The sequence below is a fragment of the Gorilla gorilla genome, chromosome 19, assembly GCF_029281585.2.
Source record: "Gorilla gorilla gorilla isolate KB3781 chromosome 19, NHGRI_mGorGor1-v2.1_pri, whole genome shotgun sequence".
Lineage (NCBI taxonomy): Eukaryota > Metazoa > Chordata > Mammalia > Primates > Hominidae > Gorilla > Gorilla gorilla.
The window spans coordinates 51,367,764-51,383,558 of NC_073243.2; the positions used below are offsets into that span (position 1 = coordinate 51,367,764).

General features: G+C 38.3%; 1 protein-coding gene across 2 annotated transcripts in view; it reads right to left on the reverse strand.

Annotated features, from left to right (window-relative positions):
* Positions 1 to 1,127: 1,127 nt before the first annotated feature.
* The window catches only part of RAB3C (RAB3C, member RAS oncogene family), a 277,296-nt gene continuing 262,628 nt past the window's right edge, over positions 1,128 to 15,795 (reverse strand). For both annotated transcript variants that reach the window (XM_019013650.3, XM_004058811.5), the window contains exon 5: positions 1,128 to 9,363. In XM_019013650.3, the coding sequence (XP_018869195.1) occupies positions 9,176 to 9,363 (188 nt within the window). In that variant the 3' untranslated portion in view covers positions 1,128 to 9,175. The remainder of the gene's footprint in view (positions 9,364 to 15,795) is intronic.

Below are 15,795 nucleotides of genomic sequence, written 5' to 3' on the forward strand. Positions count from 1 at the left end.
TTTGAAATGAAACAAATTTCCAATGTTCATTTTAAGTATTTATTAGACATATAGTAAGGAATATTTAGTTTATCAATGATGAGTTTTTTTATAGGTATTAACTTACACATTTTCCTCTATCACAATGGTTTAAGTTCATGGAGGGTCAGGACTCTATAGTATGTATTTTCATGTATACTGATAAATACTGATAAATTACTGATAAATACTGATAAATTAGCATTAGAAGGCATTTTGTAAGTATTTGTTGATAATATAACTGGAAATCCCTTAATTTATTATCATTGTTTTCTTTTTTTTTTTTTTTGGTTTCTTAAGTGCTACCTGCTTTGTCTACCCAGGGAGGTTACCCTTCTATTACCAAGTTCAGTTCAGGAAGATAATTTGACCCATGGGACTCATGTGGCTCTTCCAGGGACCTTCCCCCTTGACTGATTTTCAGTGCAGACTTCTGGAAATTGCCCTGAGGAACATTTGGAAGAAATTCTATAGAATCAGTGCTGTTAGTACAAGTAGAATGCTGCAAGATTGCAAAATTAGTAGTAGGTCTGCTGTGATACAAATAGATTGGTAGCTGGGTGCTTCCCCATGCCTTGAGGCCCATGGCCAGGGAGATCCTGCAAGGCATCCTAATCATCACTGCACCAAGCACTGTGCATTAAATGACACCCATTCCATTCACACATCCCATCCACATGTTGTCTCTGTTGACCGCCCTTGCCTCGGGCTATGCCAGTAGGGTGCTAAGTGATCATCAAACCCTAGACTTCTGATTTAGGGACTCATGGTCTTCAAGTTGCAGACCTGAAGACCTTTTACTCCCTTAGCAGGTATTCTTGATCCTACAGCTAAGCTTTGTAACTCTGGAACCCAGTCAATTGGGTCAGTTAGAAAGTTATCGACCTTGAAAGATTACAAGTATTAGAATTCATTCCTGTGCCTAAGTCCAAATTCATGTGTGAGATACTCAAAGCCCTAAATGTGTTCACTCTTCATCTTCCGTTCAAACTCAGTGTTGTACCTAAGATTATAGAAGTGGAAGAAGAAATGGAAATAAGCATCCTAGGATGAAAAATAATATGAATTGAAAGGAGATGAAAAACATTAATCAGACTAAGGCTAAGAAATTCGGGAATATAGTCTCTTAGATATTTATTGTAATCTTCAAGAAATAAAACAAACTCAAAGAACAAAAACCACTTTCTATACAGAATTCACATACAAACTGAATACCTAATAGAGCACATACCATTTTTACACAATTAATTTCAATAAAGATAATTAAAACTTCACAATGTGAATACACTTCATAGCTTTAAACCCACACAAGAGCTCCTGTGGACACATGAAGAGTCACAATATTTGCTACGCAGCAGTAGTTTTCAACTAAATGTCAGTCACTATATGAAAGCATTAAGCTGTTTTCAATATTTTCTTAAGAAGAATTCCACAGTGCAGTCGCTGAGAAGGGGCCAAATGTGCCTGGTTCCAAAGGAAGATCTTCATCTGTGCATTTCCAATGCCCTTTATGGGAAACATGGAGCTACGGAAAAATCTCTGGGTACACATCTGCCAGGTGGCATTAGGTCAGACAATCTCTCATGGTTTGGTGCACTGGCAAATGTCTAAATCAACTGCTGTAATATGGCATTAAAGCAATTTGCGTATTGTGGCTGAGTCTTGAGCTGCTCAGCACAGAGGAATATGATGATGCAACAGCTGGTCTTCCTCATGGAGACCAAAAGGTAGGGAGCTAAACTGGGGTAATTTGAGTGGTTTCAAAGGGCCAGTTTGGCTGTCTTAAGAAAACAATGATCTATAGCTGATAGCTTTGTCTCTCTTCCATTCAAAGGAAACATAACTGTGGCCTTTCCCACTTATTTTCCTGGCACAATCTCCTCACTACCTAATTCTTTCCGGAATTATGTTTGACCTCTTCAATGGGGCCCTCTCTGACTCTTCCAGTTCTTACAGGTCCCCCACTCTCTGTGTTCCTATACCCTGACATAAGCTAGCATTTAGATTATATCTGGATTTTTCCCCCTTGTTCTCATTAGGGGCAGGAGCCATACCTCTTCCATGTTTGATTCCCACAGCACTGAGCATATGGGGTTCAATAACTATGTGACAACTAACTAAACATTCAACCACACCCTTAAATTATCATTCTAATATTGGCTACCTGCTTCCATTTTTTAAAAAATTTGGCACAAAGTTGTCACTAATCTCCCTATTTTACCCACCTTCACTTGACTTCTTCAGTGGATTTTGAGAGCTAAGAACAAATTTCAGTCTATCACAGTTACGTTCAGGCCACATATCACCCACATAGACCAAATCCATTTAATATGATTGGCACATCCTCACATGTCCATCTCCAGCCAAGCACCATAGAGAGAACTGAAGGCTTTATATGATGAACACATGGCCATGGTCATCTAGAACCAACTGTCTTGCATCAATTTTAGTGAATAAGTCATAACTTGTTTTTCCTCCTAAGGGTTTCATGACTTCACTAACTGAATGAAAAGGCAAAGTACAATATTAAAATGAACGCTTTGCCTTAGAAATGGCAAGTAGGAGTTTAAGATGGTTATTCTACTTTAAAATTCACATACATAAACATTTATAGCTTTTCGTTATCTAGCAACTAGGCTTCAGTTCTTGATTTTGCATCTCAGTGAAGTTCCAGGCCACCAATTAGCATTAAACAAGGGAGTTTGAGGATGAATATATGAGTTTATGATGGCATTACAAAGTATTTAAGGATTCTGATTTGTTCCTCTTATATCACCAGTGTGGACAACTGAGAATTGAAAGTGAATACAACATTAGCTACAACCTAAAAATACATTGGTATTTTAGAATTCCCAGGGTTGACAGTGTTGAATTTGTAAATAAAATACAAGATTGAGTAACAATAAAATATACATACAAGTACAGAGGTGAAAATTCTTAGTAGACATATCATGTGATCAACCTTTCTGAGAAGAAAAACATGACTTTTCCTAATGCACATAGTTTTTCTTAGGTATTTAATTAGTTGCTTAAAAGTAAAATGTACACTTTTATATGACACTTAAAGAAAATTTTGAGTTATAGAAGGAGATGCTTTTATAAAATAAATGAACAGCCATTCTGTCTTGACAATAAAATCCACAATTCTAAGAGATAAAATTGACACATATTTCCAGATACTAAATGTTTGGTTTTATAAGTAAAAAGTATTTTGAAGTAGGCACAGAGGGGTTTTACATGACACCAATAAGATATTTACTGTATAAATTGCACCACTAGACAAATACAGCTACAAGAAAATCATTTGAATAAGTCACACAGCTATCAAAGCATCTCACACATTCATTATAATTCACTCTTTCATACTAGTTTATATACACTGAGTGAGTCATTAAATATTGCACGTATTGGCCCATGAACCCTCAATTCTGAGGTGTTGAAAATAGAAAACAAATCTATTTTTATAACATATTTCATGCAACATTTAAGACATATCAGTTCTACAAACACCATTAAATAGTTGTACATTTGGACAGTCCAACGGTATCACATCACTTCTGACATTAACAATATATTAACAGGAATTACAGGACAGTTTTCCTTTAGCATGTATCCTAGGGATAATGAGACAATGCATGGAAAGCCATCATATTGATACAGCAAACAATACCCAAACTTTACTTTTACAAGAAGTATGGAACCACTTGACAGATGTAAATCATGCTCACGTCCCTGAAAGGGCAGGTGTCTGAGGGGCTCAGGTACCATCTGTGTCTGTAAGAACAGCATTCACGAACCTAAGCAATACCTAGCCCCAAATAACATGAATGCAAAATAATTTGCATCAAGAAATAAAGCCACAGCCAACTCTCACTTGTCCACGATGAAGGAAATATTAACACAGGTGAATGAAATACACAGGTAACCTCAAACCTCATTTCAGCAAGTAATGACTGTTTGAAACTCCACCAGTAATGGTTGCTGATGGGAAGTAAATGGTGAAATTTGAGTCTCATTTTCTATTCTTGGTCCTGTCATTCCATGAGGATAGTGTTTTGAAAAACTGCAGTAATTTAAAAGAAAGTCAGAAAGTAAAAGAGAACTGCAAGTAGAAAGTTCAATTTGTCCACTAGCTAGATGGTCTGATCTTAACACTCGAGCTCTGAGTGAGGTTTTAAAATGACTCATTTCTGTTATCTAGAATGCTTGCAAAATTTATTTCTCCTCCACTCTCTCTGTTTGGAGGAAATTAATTACATGCACAGGCTAATCAAACGAAATCAGTGTGAAGAACCGATTTTATGGACCTTATAAGTAAGATGTGAGTTATAGCTGGAACATAGTAAAACTCCCTTTTCCCTAGCACTGACAAAGCACCATAGATGGAATTTTGCCTTCTTAAAAAAAAGTATCAGTGTTTACCTGATACCTTTGTACAGGCGAGTGAGCGTGTGAGTGACTGTTGAGAAGGGCAGCACTGTAAGTGTAATCTAAAAGCAAATATTTCAATCTATCAAAGGGAAATATTATTTGACCAGAGTGCTAAGCATTTCTGTAAATATTTTTAAGAAAAAATTATTTGGGAAATACCAGTAACAATAGGTAGATACATTTTAGATAAATCCCCCAACTTGGTTTTTCCCTGTTAGGGGGTACTATATTTCTACAACCTAGAGCCCTTTAGATACAGTGCTGTGCAGGGGTAAAGGCTTTTTTATTCTGGTCATAAACTTCATCTTTTACTTAATTTGGCCCAGTAAATTCCATGATATAAAACAGGTTTATGTCTTTAATTGACTTTGGTCAAAAATTCACCTAAAATATGAAGAACTCCCAAAAGCTGGCTCAAAAGTTCAGCATATCAGAAAGACTTCACCATTTTACAGGCAAAATACTAAAGCGAAGGTAATCAATGCACACAGGCAGAGCTGAGCAGAGCTGTAGAGGTTGCATTTTCCAGGGAGTGACAGAAAGGCCACATGGGTGTAGTTGCTCATGTGGCACCCGGACAGCACACTAAGTGACTATACACGCAAAGGAACAGAGTTCCGGGTTCTAGTCATGCAAACTGTAATTGTGAGAGAAAGGGTTCTTCAGATGGACAGGCCAGCTCTGAAGTATGCCACACCAAAAATACCTGATTGAGCATTCCAGTAGTACTATGAAGATTATTAACAAACACACAGTAACTTTTTGGTCTAGAAGGGTTTTAGTTATGACTTTTTTTTATAAATAAGATTCATATCACAGTTTCTCACATGCAGGTGTTACCTACCTCAGCTTGGTATAGCTTGGTAGTTTGGATATGCTTTTAATATAGTCCCACAAATGCCACACTGTTAACTAAAATATCACATAGTACATCCTCAACCATGCACTAAGATACATGTTGGATAAAGCACATCACAATGAACCACTGATTATGGACTACCATGCTCTAAAATTAATGTTGCTTCATGGAAGTTCAGTTAATAGTGGAATGTATTTAACTTTTAAAAGAGAAGAAGAAGGTTGTGTATACCCGAAAGTCTATCGTCAGCATAGATGTATTTAAAATTGAAAGTTTAAATTGGTTCCTTAAAAAATAACCAGTGTACTAAACAAAGGGCCTATAATTAATATGAGTAAGATTTAAGTAGGTGAAATATATATTTGTTTACTGAGTGTTTTGATGTCTTGTATAATTTGGGTTGTAACTTTGTAGATTTTGTTTATTATCACAATGCCACAACTTTCTGCTACAACTGAAGGCATCATCATAGTTTTCTTTCCAAGTAAAAATCTTAGCACTTAGTTACCAGGCAGCAAAAAAATACTGAACTTCAAGTGACCCTAAGGAGGAACTAGAAGAACCTCCTAGCTTTCACAGTCATTAGAAGTTCATCAAGGCAGTTGGAGCTGTTCACTGGGGGCAGCAACAATGAACTGATTCATTGTCCTGAAGCAATTCCTCTTATGAGCATGTAGATGCGATGCTAACATTCAAACTGCCATCTTAGGACGCTCTGTGCACCTTCTACTTCCATCCCCACCTCCAAAAACTGAAATGCTGATTCACTCTGAGGATGGCTATTTAAGTCAAATAATTTTCAGTCTAATTTTTCAGTTGCATAAGGAAAAGAAAGGAAGGTACCAACACCAAAGCTCTTGGAAGAATCGATTTGGAACAGTTCAGGTTTATTCCTAAGGGTATCTAGAGGAGTGAAAGTGGTCAGGTAATGAGTAGCAAAGGAAAATAAATTCATACTTAAAACACTAATTTAATTGCATCAAAGACAGGAGATAAATGTGTATAACTTACAAACCAACAGGAGTATGTACTTTTTAAAAGTCTTGTTCTTTTAAATATAAATTTAGTTAGGCCATTGATAAAAATGACCTGCATTTATTTATGTATTTAGACTATTGATAGATGATGGTATAGTGTGTGTGTGTGTGTGTGTGTGTGTGTGTGTGTGTGTGTGTTGGCCAAAAGGCTGAAAAACCTTGGAACTATAGTGTTATAATTTATAAGTAACATAGCTCAATGCCAATGAAAGCCCACTTAGTTAACCTTGGGTTGGTCCCACCATTTGCCAAATTTGATGTTAAAACCCGGATTTTTTGATGCAATTACAGCAGGAGCATTTAAATGTTCTTTCTCTTGAGCTCTGTGACTGTTTCTCTGGAAACCTCTCACTGAATTATTTGGAATGGAAATCTAACAGGGTGGGAGTTTCAGAACTGAGAATCAATGAAAAAGGCTTCACTTCCATTGGGGTTTAGAAATTAGAAAGTATCAGACAGATGTTTCTCGGCAATGACATTTGGGCTATTGTTGTGTGTCTCTCCCCTGACTGGCATAAAATGTTTCCACTTCGGGATGTTTGACACTGTGTAAGTGGGAGCTTGGCTTAGGGCTTCCCGTCTAAGGGCCAATTAACTTCAACAGCAATCAGTTCTTCAGGGAAGGGGTTTTCAGCAGAGCAAAACTCTGCTCTTTCACTTTTAAATACTGTCTCATTTTGCTTTTCATTTTACCACAATACACACATCAAGGTCCTTCTGAAAAAGCCATCAGAATATTCTTTCTAAGCTTTTTACATCTATGTGTGGGATGAGGGCTGTGAAGGAGGATGGGAAGGGTTTCCTGGCTTTATTAGTTCCTTTTAGATTGTAAAAGTGAGCTTAATAGCTATATCATTTAACGTGGCCACATTCTGGCCCAAGTTACAGAAATATTATAACATTGTACAAACAGACTACTGCTGCAAACAAATCTGTTTTTATGCCCCCTGCTTCTTTCTCTCCCGTCACTGTAATTCCTGTGATTTTGAAGTTGGTTGCCCCATTAAAAACCAATAAAACATTAATGTTTTCTTGTCTTTACTATGCTAAGGTTTGCATTGTAGGGCACCAAAGTAGAAATGTACTACTGATTAGTGGATCTTCAACTAGGAAGGTGAGAAATAACATGGAAATGCTTAAAGCATTCCAAATGCTCTCTCCCCTAATTTCCAACTTTTGACTTACTAATGTGTGTGACCTAGTTCTGTGACTTGTAAGGATTTATTCTCCAAAGATATCTTTAGATGTATGCCTGTTTCATTTGCATCCAATACTTTCATGGGAAGCCTCTCTATTTTTGAGAAGAGGAAAAAAATTCTTTGACATAACCACCAAAAAAAGTAGAAAGTTCACTTAAAGAAACTATCCTTCCAAATCTGCCAAATAATTCCTGATGCCTTCCTAAATCCTAGCTTTAAATAATGCTGGACAGTGATACAGAGGCCAAGTTTCCCTGTTGCTCTCTGTACAGCTGGTAGGATTTGTTGTTTTCTCTTTATTCATATAGGTCCTTTAGGAAGTTTGTGATACAAAATTAGAATGCTCCAGTGGTTTCCTCCCTCTTTTAAATTGCTATGGACCCTAAATATTTCTGAAATTGAAATACTACAGTTATAGAATGTTTCCTGTGTAACTTAAGCATTCACGTAATAGGAAAATGCTTTAGAATTTATGAACATCTGGACTTAAAAAGATGATTAAAGATCAAAATTTTCCTTTTTCTCAACTGGGGACCCTTTGAAATCTGATTTAAATAGCATCTAAACAGGTAAAAGAACTTAGCTGAGGTTTGAGAAGATGGCCGTGTTTGGGGAGGCAAGTCTACATCCTACGGAAAGAGGAGCCCTAACAAGCTTCAACATAAGCTCTAGTCCAAGAGTTGGTGATGGTTCCAGAAAGTGATGGTGGTGGTGGTGTGCATTATGGGGGTTGGGGAAGGCAAGTCATTGAAAAATAAGGGGGCTTGGACCTTGGAATTCCATAGCTACTCATACCCTTCTTGGTTAAAATGCTTGTTGCATAACTGGCATTCAGTAGATATGTCTCAATCTGTTCAATGATGTTGAATATTCACAGAATTGGGAAGGATCAGTGGAAAAAGCAGTCCTGGGTAGATACTTGCTTATTTAAATGTGTAAACGAAGATTATTGTTAAATAGCCCCAGTCAGGTAATATTAATGACTTAGGAAAATTGCAAGGACCTTAAAAACAACATTTCAATTTCTTTATAGGCCAATGATCTCCTCAGTTATTAATAACAGTGAAATAAAGACACAGTTCCCAACAGTAAACTGACCAGACTCGTGACAGCGTCCCTAATCATGAGAAAAACTTCCATTTGATTTTCAACTAAGAGTAAAGCAAATGAAGTCTTGTGACTTCTTCCTCTGCACGCACGCGGGCATGCGTGCACACACACACACACACACACACACACACACAAGCAATTCCTTGGTCATCATTCCTACAAGTGAATAGCATAATTTGAATCAATGGGACAAAAGCCAGTTGTAGTGAGATTATAGTCTGATGTCCCAGAAGTAGTCTGAGAACAAATTTGAAACAAAAAGAGCCTAGCAGACAAATAAATAACAAGTCACATGCAGGTACCAGATGTTTATAGATGGATAGTCCTTATAAATTTAAGATCACATATTTGCCACATATTAAACAGGAAAGCTCCCAAGAATTGAATGCATACGAGCCATTGACATCAATTTATTCCTTCAAATAATTGTTAGGCAGTATAAATGAAGGCTAATAGACCATTTACAAATGCTGTTTGTTGGCAACCAGAGCCCCCTGGAGCTGCCTGTGTGCACGGGGACACTAGCAGGCACAGTTGGGCTGCGGTGGAGGAGGAGTTTCCTTGAGTCTCGTGTTCTGCTTTGCAGCAGTGATGGCAGGATCAGTCTCCAAACTCTCTGACATTTTGTCGCAGATGATATCCACAAGGCGCTCAAATGTCTGCTTGACATTAATGTTGTCCTTGGCACTTGTTTCAAAAAACTCAAACCCTGGAAGAAACACACAGAAACACATCTTGGTTATTTTGCATTTCTGAAATTAAATGGGACTTGATTATGGCTTTCAATAGTGATGAGGAGATGGTGAGACATCAGTGGGTGGTAGGTTTGGGGTAGGTAAGAGATTAGAGGTGGGCATGAGGTACCATTTAAGCAAATGCTACCATCTCTTACTCCATTAACCATGAACAAAAGAGTTATAAAGTGGAATTTGTGATGTTCACATTTTATTTTTCTCTATTGATTCATTTGCATTATCAGCATGACTGAATAGATTAAAAATATTCTATTGCAAGAGTTAGTAATGACAACAGTAAGAATCCTCAATACCAAATCTATCTGTAAGAATCTTCAATACTAAATCTAGATTTTTCCATCCCTTCCCTCAACCCCTAGTGTACCATGTAGACTCTTGCAATCTTTTCGTGGCATTATTTGGCATCTTATTCTGTTTTTATTTCCAGATTCTACCAAAATTTTTAATTTCAATTTTTTAAATCAATTTAAAGCTCAGAAGGCTTGGTGTGCATATTCTGCTGTAAAAGGGAATACCAAGCTCCAATATAATCCAGCTCTAACTTTTCCATGTCTGCCCTGCTGCTGCCTAATGATCGGTCTGAGAGTGGGCTTCTAGTAAATTTTCAGGATCTAAAAGGACACAAGATGGCACTGAAGAGTCATAAGATTTACCTTAAACCTGCTTCAACCTCCTTCAGAAAATTTTTGAGTAGTGTTATTCCAACAGCCCTCCAGGGCTTTGTATACCTCTGCACCTATCAGCTGGGTGCTGATTTTTCCATAGCTTGTATCAGCAGGAATGTTTTTACCAACATCTGGGAAAGGGCACTTGGTAAATTTCAAATGAGCTGCCAGAGATTGTTAAGAAGTTACAAAATGCAGCAACAGTTTCACACTTTCACCTATGTGCCACTGTACCTGGGCAGAAGCAGCCTTAGTATGCTGCTCTGTACACAGTCTTATCACTCTATTGTTTGCATTCACATTCCACTGGCTGAGCTTGCCAGTCAGTTGCCATGACAACCTCCCCACTAGGCCAGCCAGAGATTGCTCAGGTCCATTCAGGGGACGTTGATTTAGGATGTGTTGGGCTGAACATAGAAAGACTTTTCTAATCCATTCTGAATTTTACACCCTATAAATCCTTCTGGTTACATCTGGCCCTATCTCAGAGGAGCCACATGGATTCAAAATGATTAAATCATGTGATTTCATCCCAGCTCCTGGGGCCAAAGGAAAAAGAACAGATTAATATTTTGCATCCATGTCAAAATCCCTCAAATAACCTAGAAATACTTATTTTCTTAAATAGTATTGAAGCTAGACAACAAAAGGCAAGTGTCGTGAGTTAAAATCTCCAACTTAGTCGTTATACTATTTGGTTCAATGACTACATCTGAGCTTGAATTTCACTAGCTACTCTCTTGTTAAAATCCACATGAATAACTGCAGGATTGGGGTTGAAGAACATCAGTAGAGTCAAGGTTCTATAAAATAGAGCTGGATATTTCAAACCATTGTGGCTTGTATTTTTCTTTCCTTTTGTCTCTCTGGACAATGCTTATATGGCTCTCTTATAGTCTACATTTTAAAAATCTACAGATGAGGCCATCTGGTGTTAACAGAGCTCTCTTTTATAATGTTTGTGCAGTCTTTAGAGCTAGATCATTCAACTTCCAGTAATTCAATCCAGATTTGGGGAAAGGCAAGCATGGATCTAAGCAAGATCCTTGTTGCTAAGATATCAGAACTATTGGCATCCTTGTGGTGATTTTCCCAGACCTAATGGGAGGATGCTTTATGTCATAAGATACCAAGAACCCACTGAAGAATTCAAGATCCCTGAATGAGCCTTCGAAGAAAAAACATCCAAGAATTTGGTACAAAGGTCTCATTTACAAGTTCAATTTTTTCATCTCTTTTGCTAACACTTCTTGTACTTATTAGTATGATTTGGGAAGTCACTGAGCTTGAACGGTATCATAAAAGATTTAGCCATTATGAAAAGATGATAATCCACACAAGGTTTTATCAAATGTGACTCCTTTACCCTGGGCGTCTCAACACCCTATCATCATATTGGTATGCAATTTGAGGTCAGTAAAATTGTCTTTGATCTCAGAAGCCAACATGATCTCAGCTTCTCAACCTTAACTGGAACCCTAAGAATATGTGGCTATTAAAGAGACAATGTGCCAGAAATAATGGCACCTATTTATTCAGCATGCTGAGAAGGAGACATCATGATATGGTGAGAGATAGATTATCAGTCAAAAGATGTGGGATCTAGCCCCACTTACCAACACTTCTAGCTTTGGGACCATGAACAAGTCACTTTAAAAAAAATCCTTAATTTCCTTATTTATGACATTTGCCTTACTTAACTTACAGGGTTATCATGAGGCTAAAATGAGAAAAGATAGGCATAAGTGCCAAGCAAACTAGAAAATGCTATGATAACAACAATAGCAATAATAAACTAACATTTGTTGAATGATTACTATATAATAGGTACTATTCAAAGCATTTTATACATTTTAACTCATTTTATCCATTAGTAGGTACCATTATTTTCTCCAATTTACTGATGAAATAGAGGCAGAAAATGGCTCCGTAATTTGCTCAAGTATTTCCTTGCTCAGCTAGTAAATGGCAAAGCTGGAACATGAACTACTAACTTGTACACTCTCCTGCTTCTCCAGATACACTGAAAAAGTAAGCTACCGTTTTGTCTTGGCTAAATTGTAAGTCCTATGTTAATTAACAATCACAATATACCATAAACTTTCATTAAGTTAAATAATCAGAAAATAATTAACTAGATTTAACACTGCCAGTAAACCAAATGAAACAATCTTTCTTGGTGATTCCAAAAGTACTCTGATATCTTATACTGCTCAAGATTCATCAAGATGGTCATCATGACAGCTGTATTTCTATACAGAATTCTAGATTTATAGATATAAAAAGTTATGGAGGCTGGGTGCGGTGGCTCATGCCTGTAATCCCAGCACTTTTGGAGGCTGAGGCGGGTGGATCACCGAGGTCAGGAGTTCGAGACCAGCCTGGCCAACATGGCAAAACCCTGCCTCTACTAAAAATACAAAAATTAGCCAGGCGTTGTGGCACGTGCCTGTAGTCCCAGCTACTCAGGAGGCTGAGGCAGGAGAATCGCTTGAACCTGAGATGTGGAGGTTGCAGTGAGCTGAGATCGCACCACTGGCACTCCAGCCTGGGTGATAGAGTGAGACTCCATCTCAAATAAATAAATAAATAAAGGTTCTGGAAATTAAAGTGCTTCTCATTGACCAGATATGCTGGGATCTCTTGTCATAAGTTTGTCATAAAATAAGATATTCAGGATCAAAATCAATATCATTAGTATTTTAGCATTTAGTAGTTTAGATTTGGGGTACAGGGATGTTTAGAAAATCAAGTGGGGCTTGATTTTCTATCCAAGCGAATCAGTCTTTTCATTCAATCACCTGTGTATGAGGATGCTCGTGCCCTCAACTGTGTGTGCCCATGGGTGCTTAAAGCTCATGGCCTAAGTTATAACCACTAATCCAACCACTACAGCCTTTGTTCTTTCACTAACTCAGATTTTATGGCTGTTACCTCCCAGTATCTCTGTATTTTGAGATCAGTTCTCAGTATTTTGAGCTTGTTCTGAGAAATCTTTAATCTCCCATTCGTACACACTGACGTCAGTGGGAAGCTGGATCAATGATACTTCAGAAACAGAGTCTTATAACTTTGAAGATCGCTTCCAATCTACTGGGTAGAAGAGTGTGGTTCAGCAAGATCAAATAAGTAGCCCAAAGTCACACAGCAAGCCGACTGTGAAGTCTGACAAAGACCTCCTGATAAATAAGTTACTGATTTAGCTTACAGCCTTGAACACCTGTCTCTCAGACTACATCATCCAGAATTAGTATTTTCAGCTCATGTAGGTTTCTTCATCAGCAAATCAGTGAAGCCTTTCACTTAACTGTAGAAACTCTGATCATTCTTTCTCATCCTTCCCTTAACAAAGCCTTTCTAATCTCTTTGGCAGAGGCAGGCGGCACTGTTCCTGAGATGCATGAGCTTTGCACTGTGGTCCAGCACATCTCTGTTGTAGGCTTCCTCATGCCTGATCCTGAAAGGGTCACTCCTACCCTTTCCAAAAACCACTACAGGTACAGCGGGACACTAATACCTTCAGGTTCACCTGATGTTAGGGACCAAATAAAAGCTTGGAAAGGTTTTGTTTGATAAAACATGTTAGCTATGCTGAGGAAAGAGGAGCAGAAGCAAAAGCCAACCTGTGTCCTCTTCATGGTGGACACTGAAAGAGCAAGCAGAGAGAGGCAGTGTAAGCCAGACTTCACTCTAGTGACAAAGGGCTGTGATTCTACACCCTGACTTCATAGGATTGGAGGTTCACCCTCATTAGAATCACCTAAATTACGGGCTGGGTGCCATAGCTCATGCCTGTAATCCCAGCACTTTGGGAGGCCACGGTGGGAGGATCGCTTGAGCTCAGGAGTTCAAGACCAACCTGGCCTACATAGTAAGACGCCACCTCTACAAAATATACAAAGATTAGCTGAGTGTGGTGCCACAATCCTGTAATCCCAGCTACTCGGGAGGCTGGGGTGGGAGGACCGCTGAGCCTGGGAGGTCAAGGCTGCAGTGAGCAGTGTTCACATCACTGCACTCCAGCCTGGGTGACAGACCAAATCACCTGAAGTGCTTAAAAGTTTCTGAACTCCACTCTACACACACTGAACAATGGGAATCAAGAGGGGTGTATGGGGCTTCAGAATATGCATTTTTAACAGGCTCCTTGGGAGGTTTCTTACGCACATTTAAGGTTAAGATTTACCCTCCTCTGTACACCCATGTTCAGAGCAGCATTATTCATGATAGCCAACAGGTAGAACTAATCCAAGTGCCTATCAACCTATGAATGGATAAACAAAATGTGTTATACATAAACAATGGAATATTATTCAATTTTAAAAGAAAGGAAATTTTCACACATTATAACATGAACGAACCTTGAGGACATTATGCTAAGTGTAATAAGCCAGTCACAAAAAGACAAATACTGATTCATGCTACAACATGGATGAACTGTGAAAATAGTATTCCAAGTGAAAAAAGCCTGACATAAAGGACCATATCTCATATGAGACCATTTTATAAAAAATGCCCAGAATAAGTAAATCTATAAGACAGGAAGCAGATTAGTAGCTTCCTAGGCTAGGGTAGAGAGTGAGGGAAAAGGCAGAGTTAATGCTGATGGGCAGGGGGCTTCTTTCTGGGGTTATGAAAATATTCCAAAATTGACTGTGATGAAGGTGGCACAGTCCTGTGAACATACTAAAAACCATTGAATTGTACACTTCAAATGGGTGAATTTTATGGTATATGAATTACACCTCTATAAAACTATATATACACATATATAAATATATGTATACCTATATGTATATATACATATACACACACACACATATATATATATATATAGTAAGAATCACTGTCCTAAATGAATGAGAATGTATGTTGCCCTTAGAGATTTTTCTGAGAAACCCCATGGCCGATTGGGGAAACCATTCTGGTGACTGGCAGAATCCCCTACCACAAAATGGTTCCCATGCTCAACAAGAACCCTTCTTACAGGTGTTTAAATCTAATCCTTTTTGCTTTTGATCTCAATGGAGATGAAAGAGCAGCTGCTTTTCAAGGAGGGCATTCTAATACCTTCCGGTGCACGTGAAGAACATGAACCCACACTTCCTGGCTGTGGCGCAGGCCTGATTTGCCGACACTCTTCTGTCCACTTTGCTCCCAGGAGGTCCTTAGAGCAAAGGAAGTCTCAGAGAAGGCTGAGGCCTTTTCACATTGATACCCACAGGGCAGCAAGCAGGGCCTTAGGCCAGAAGTGTGCTGCTCACTGAGGTGGCAGGCTCCAGGATGTCACTCTGGCGCTTGAAGAGTACTGGAACGTCAGAGCACCCTAGGGGACTCCATTCCACATGTGACTGCATTGTGTTAATGGTAATAATCACAATTACAGTATTGCACACTTAACCACCTCTTCCCCCCTTTCTCCAGTGCATTACAACAATCTTACAGGAAACACTTGATTCATTTCCACCCATCAATAGCTACACCATATTGTGAAATGCCATTTGTTTTTATGAGATGTTCTGCGGCACTGTTGCTCTTTTTTTAACCCCAGGGAAACATCGCTTGGGGCACTCTGATCTTTTAAACTTTACTTTGAAAGAAAAATCACAACTGATATTTTTTTTCTGTAGAGAGGAAATAGCCACTAAAGTCACACTGCAATAAATTATTTTCATCTCCAATTGTTAAAAATCTGTGATTTGTTCTTAAGTTTCTATTCCC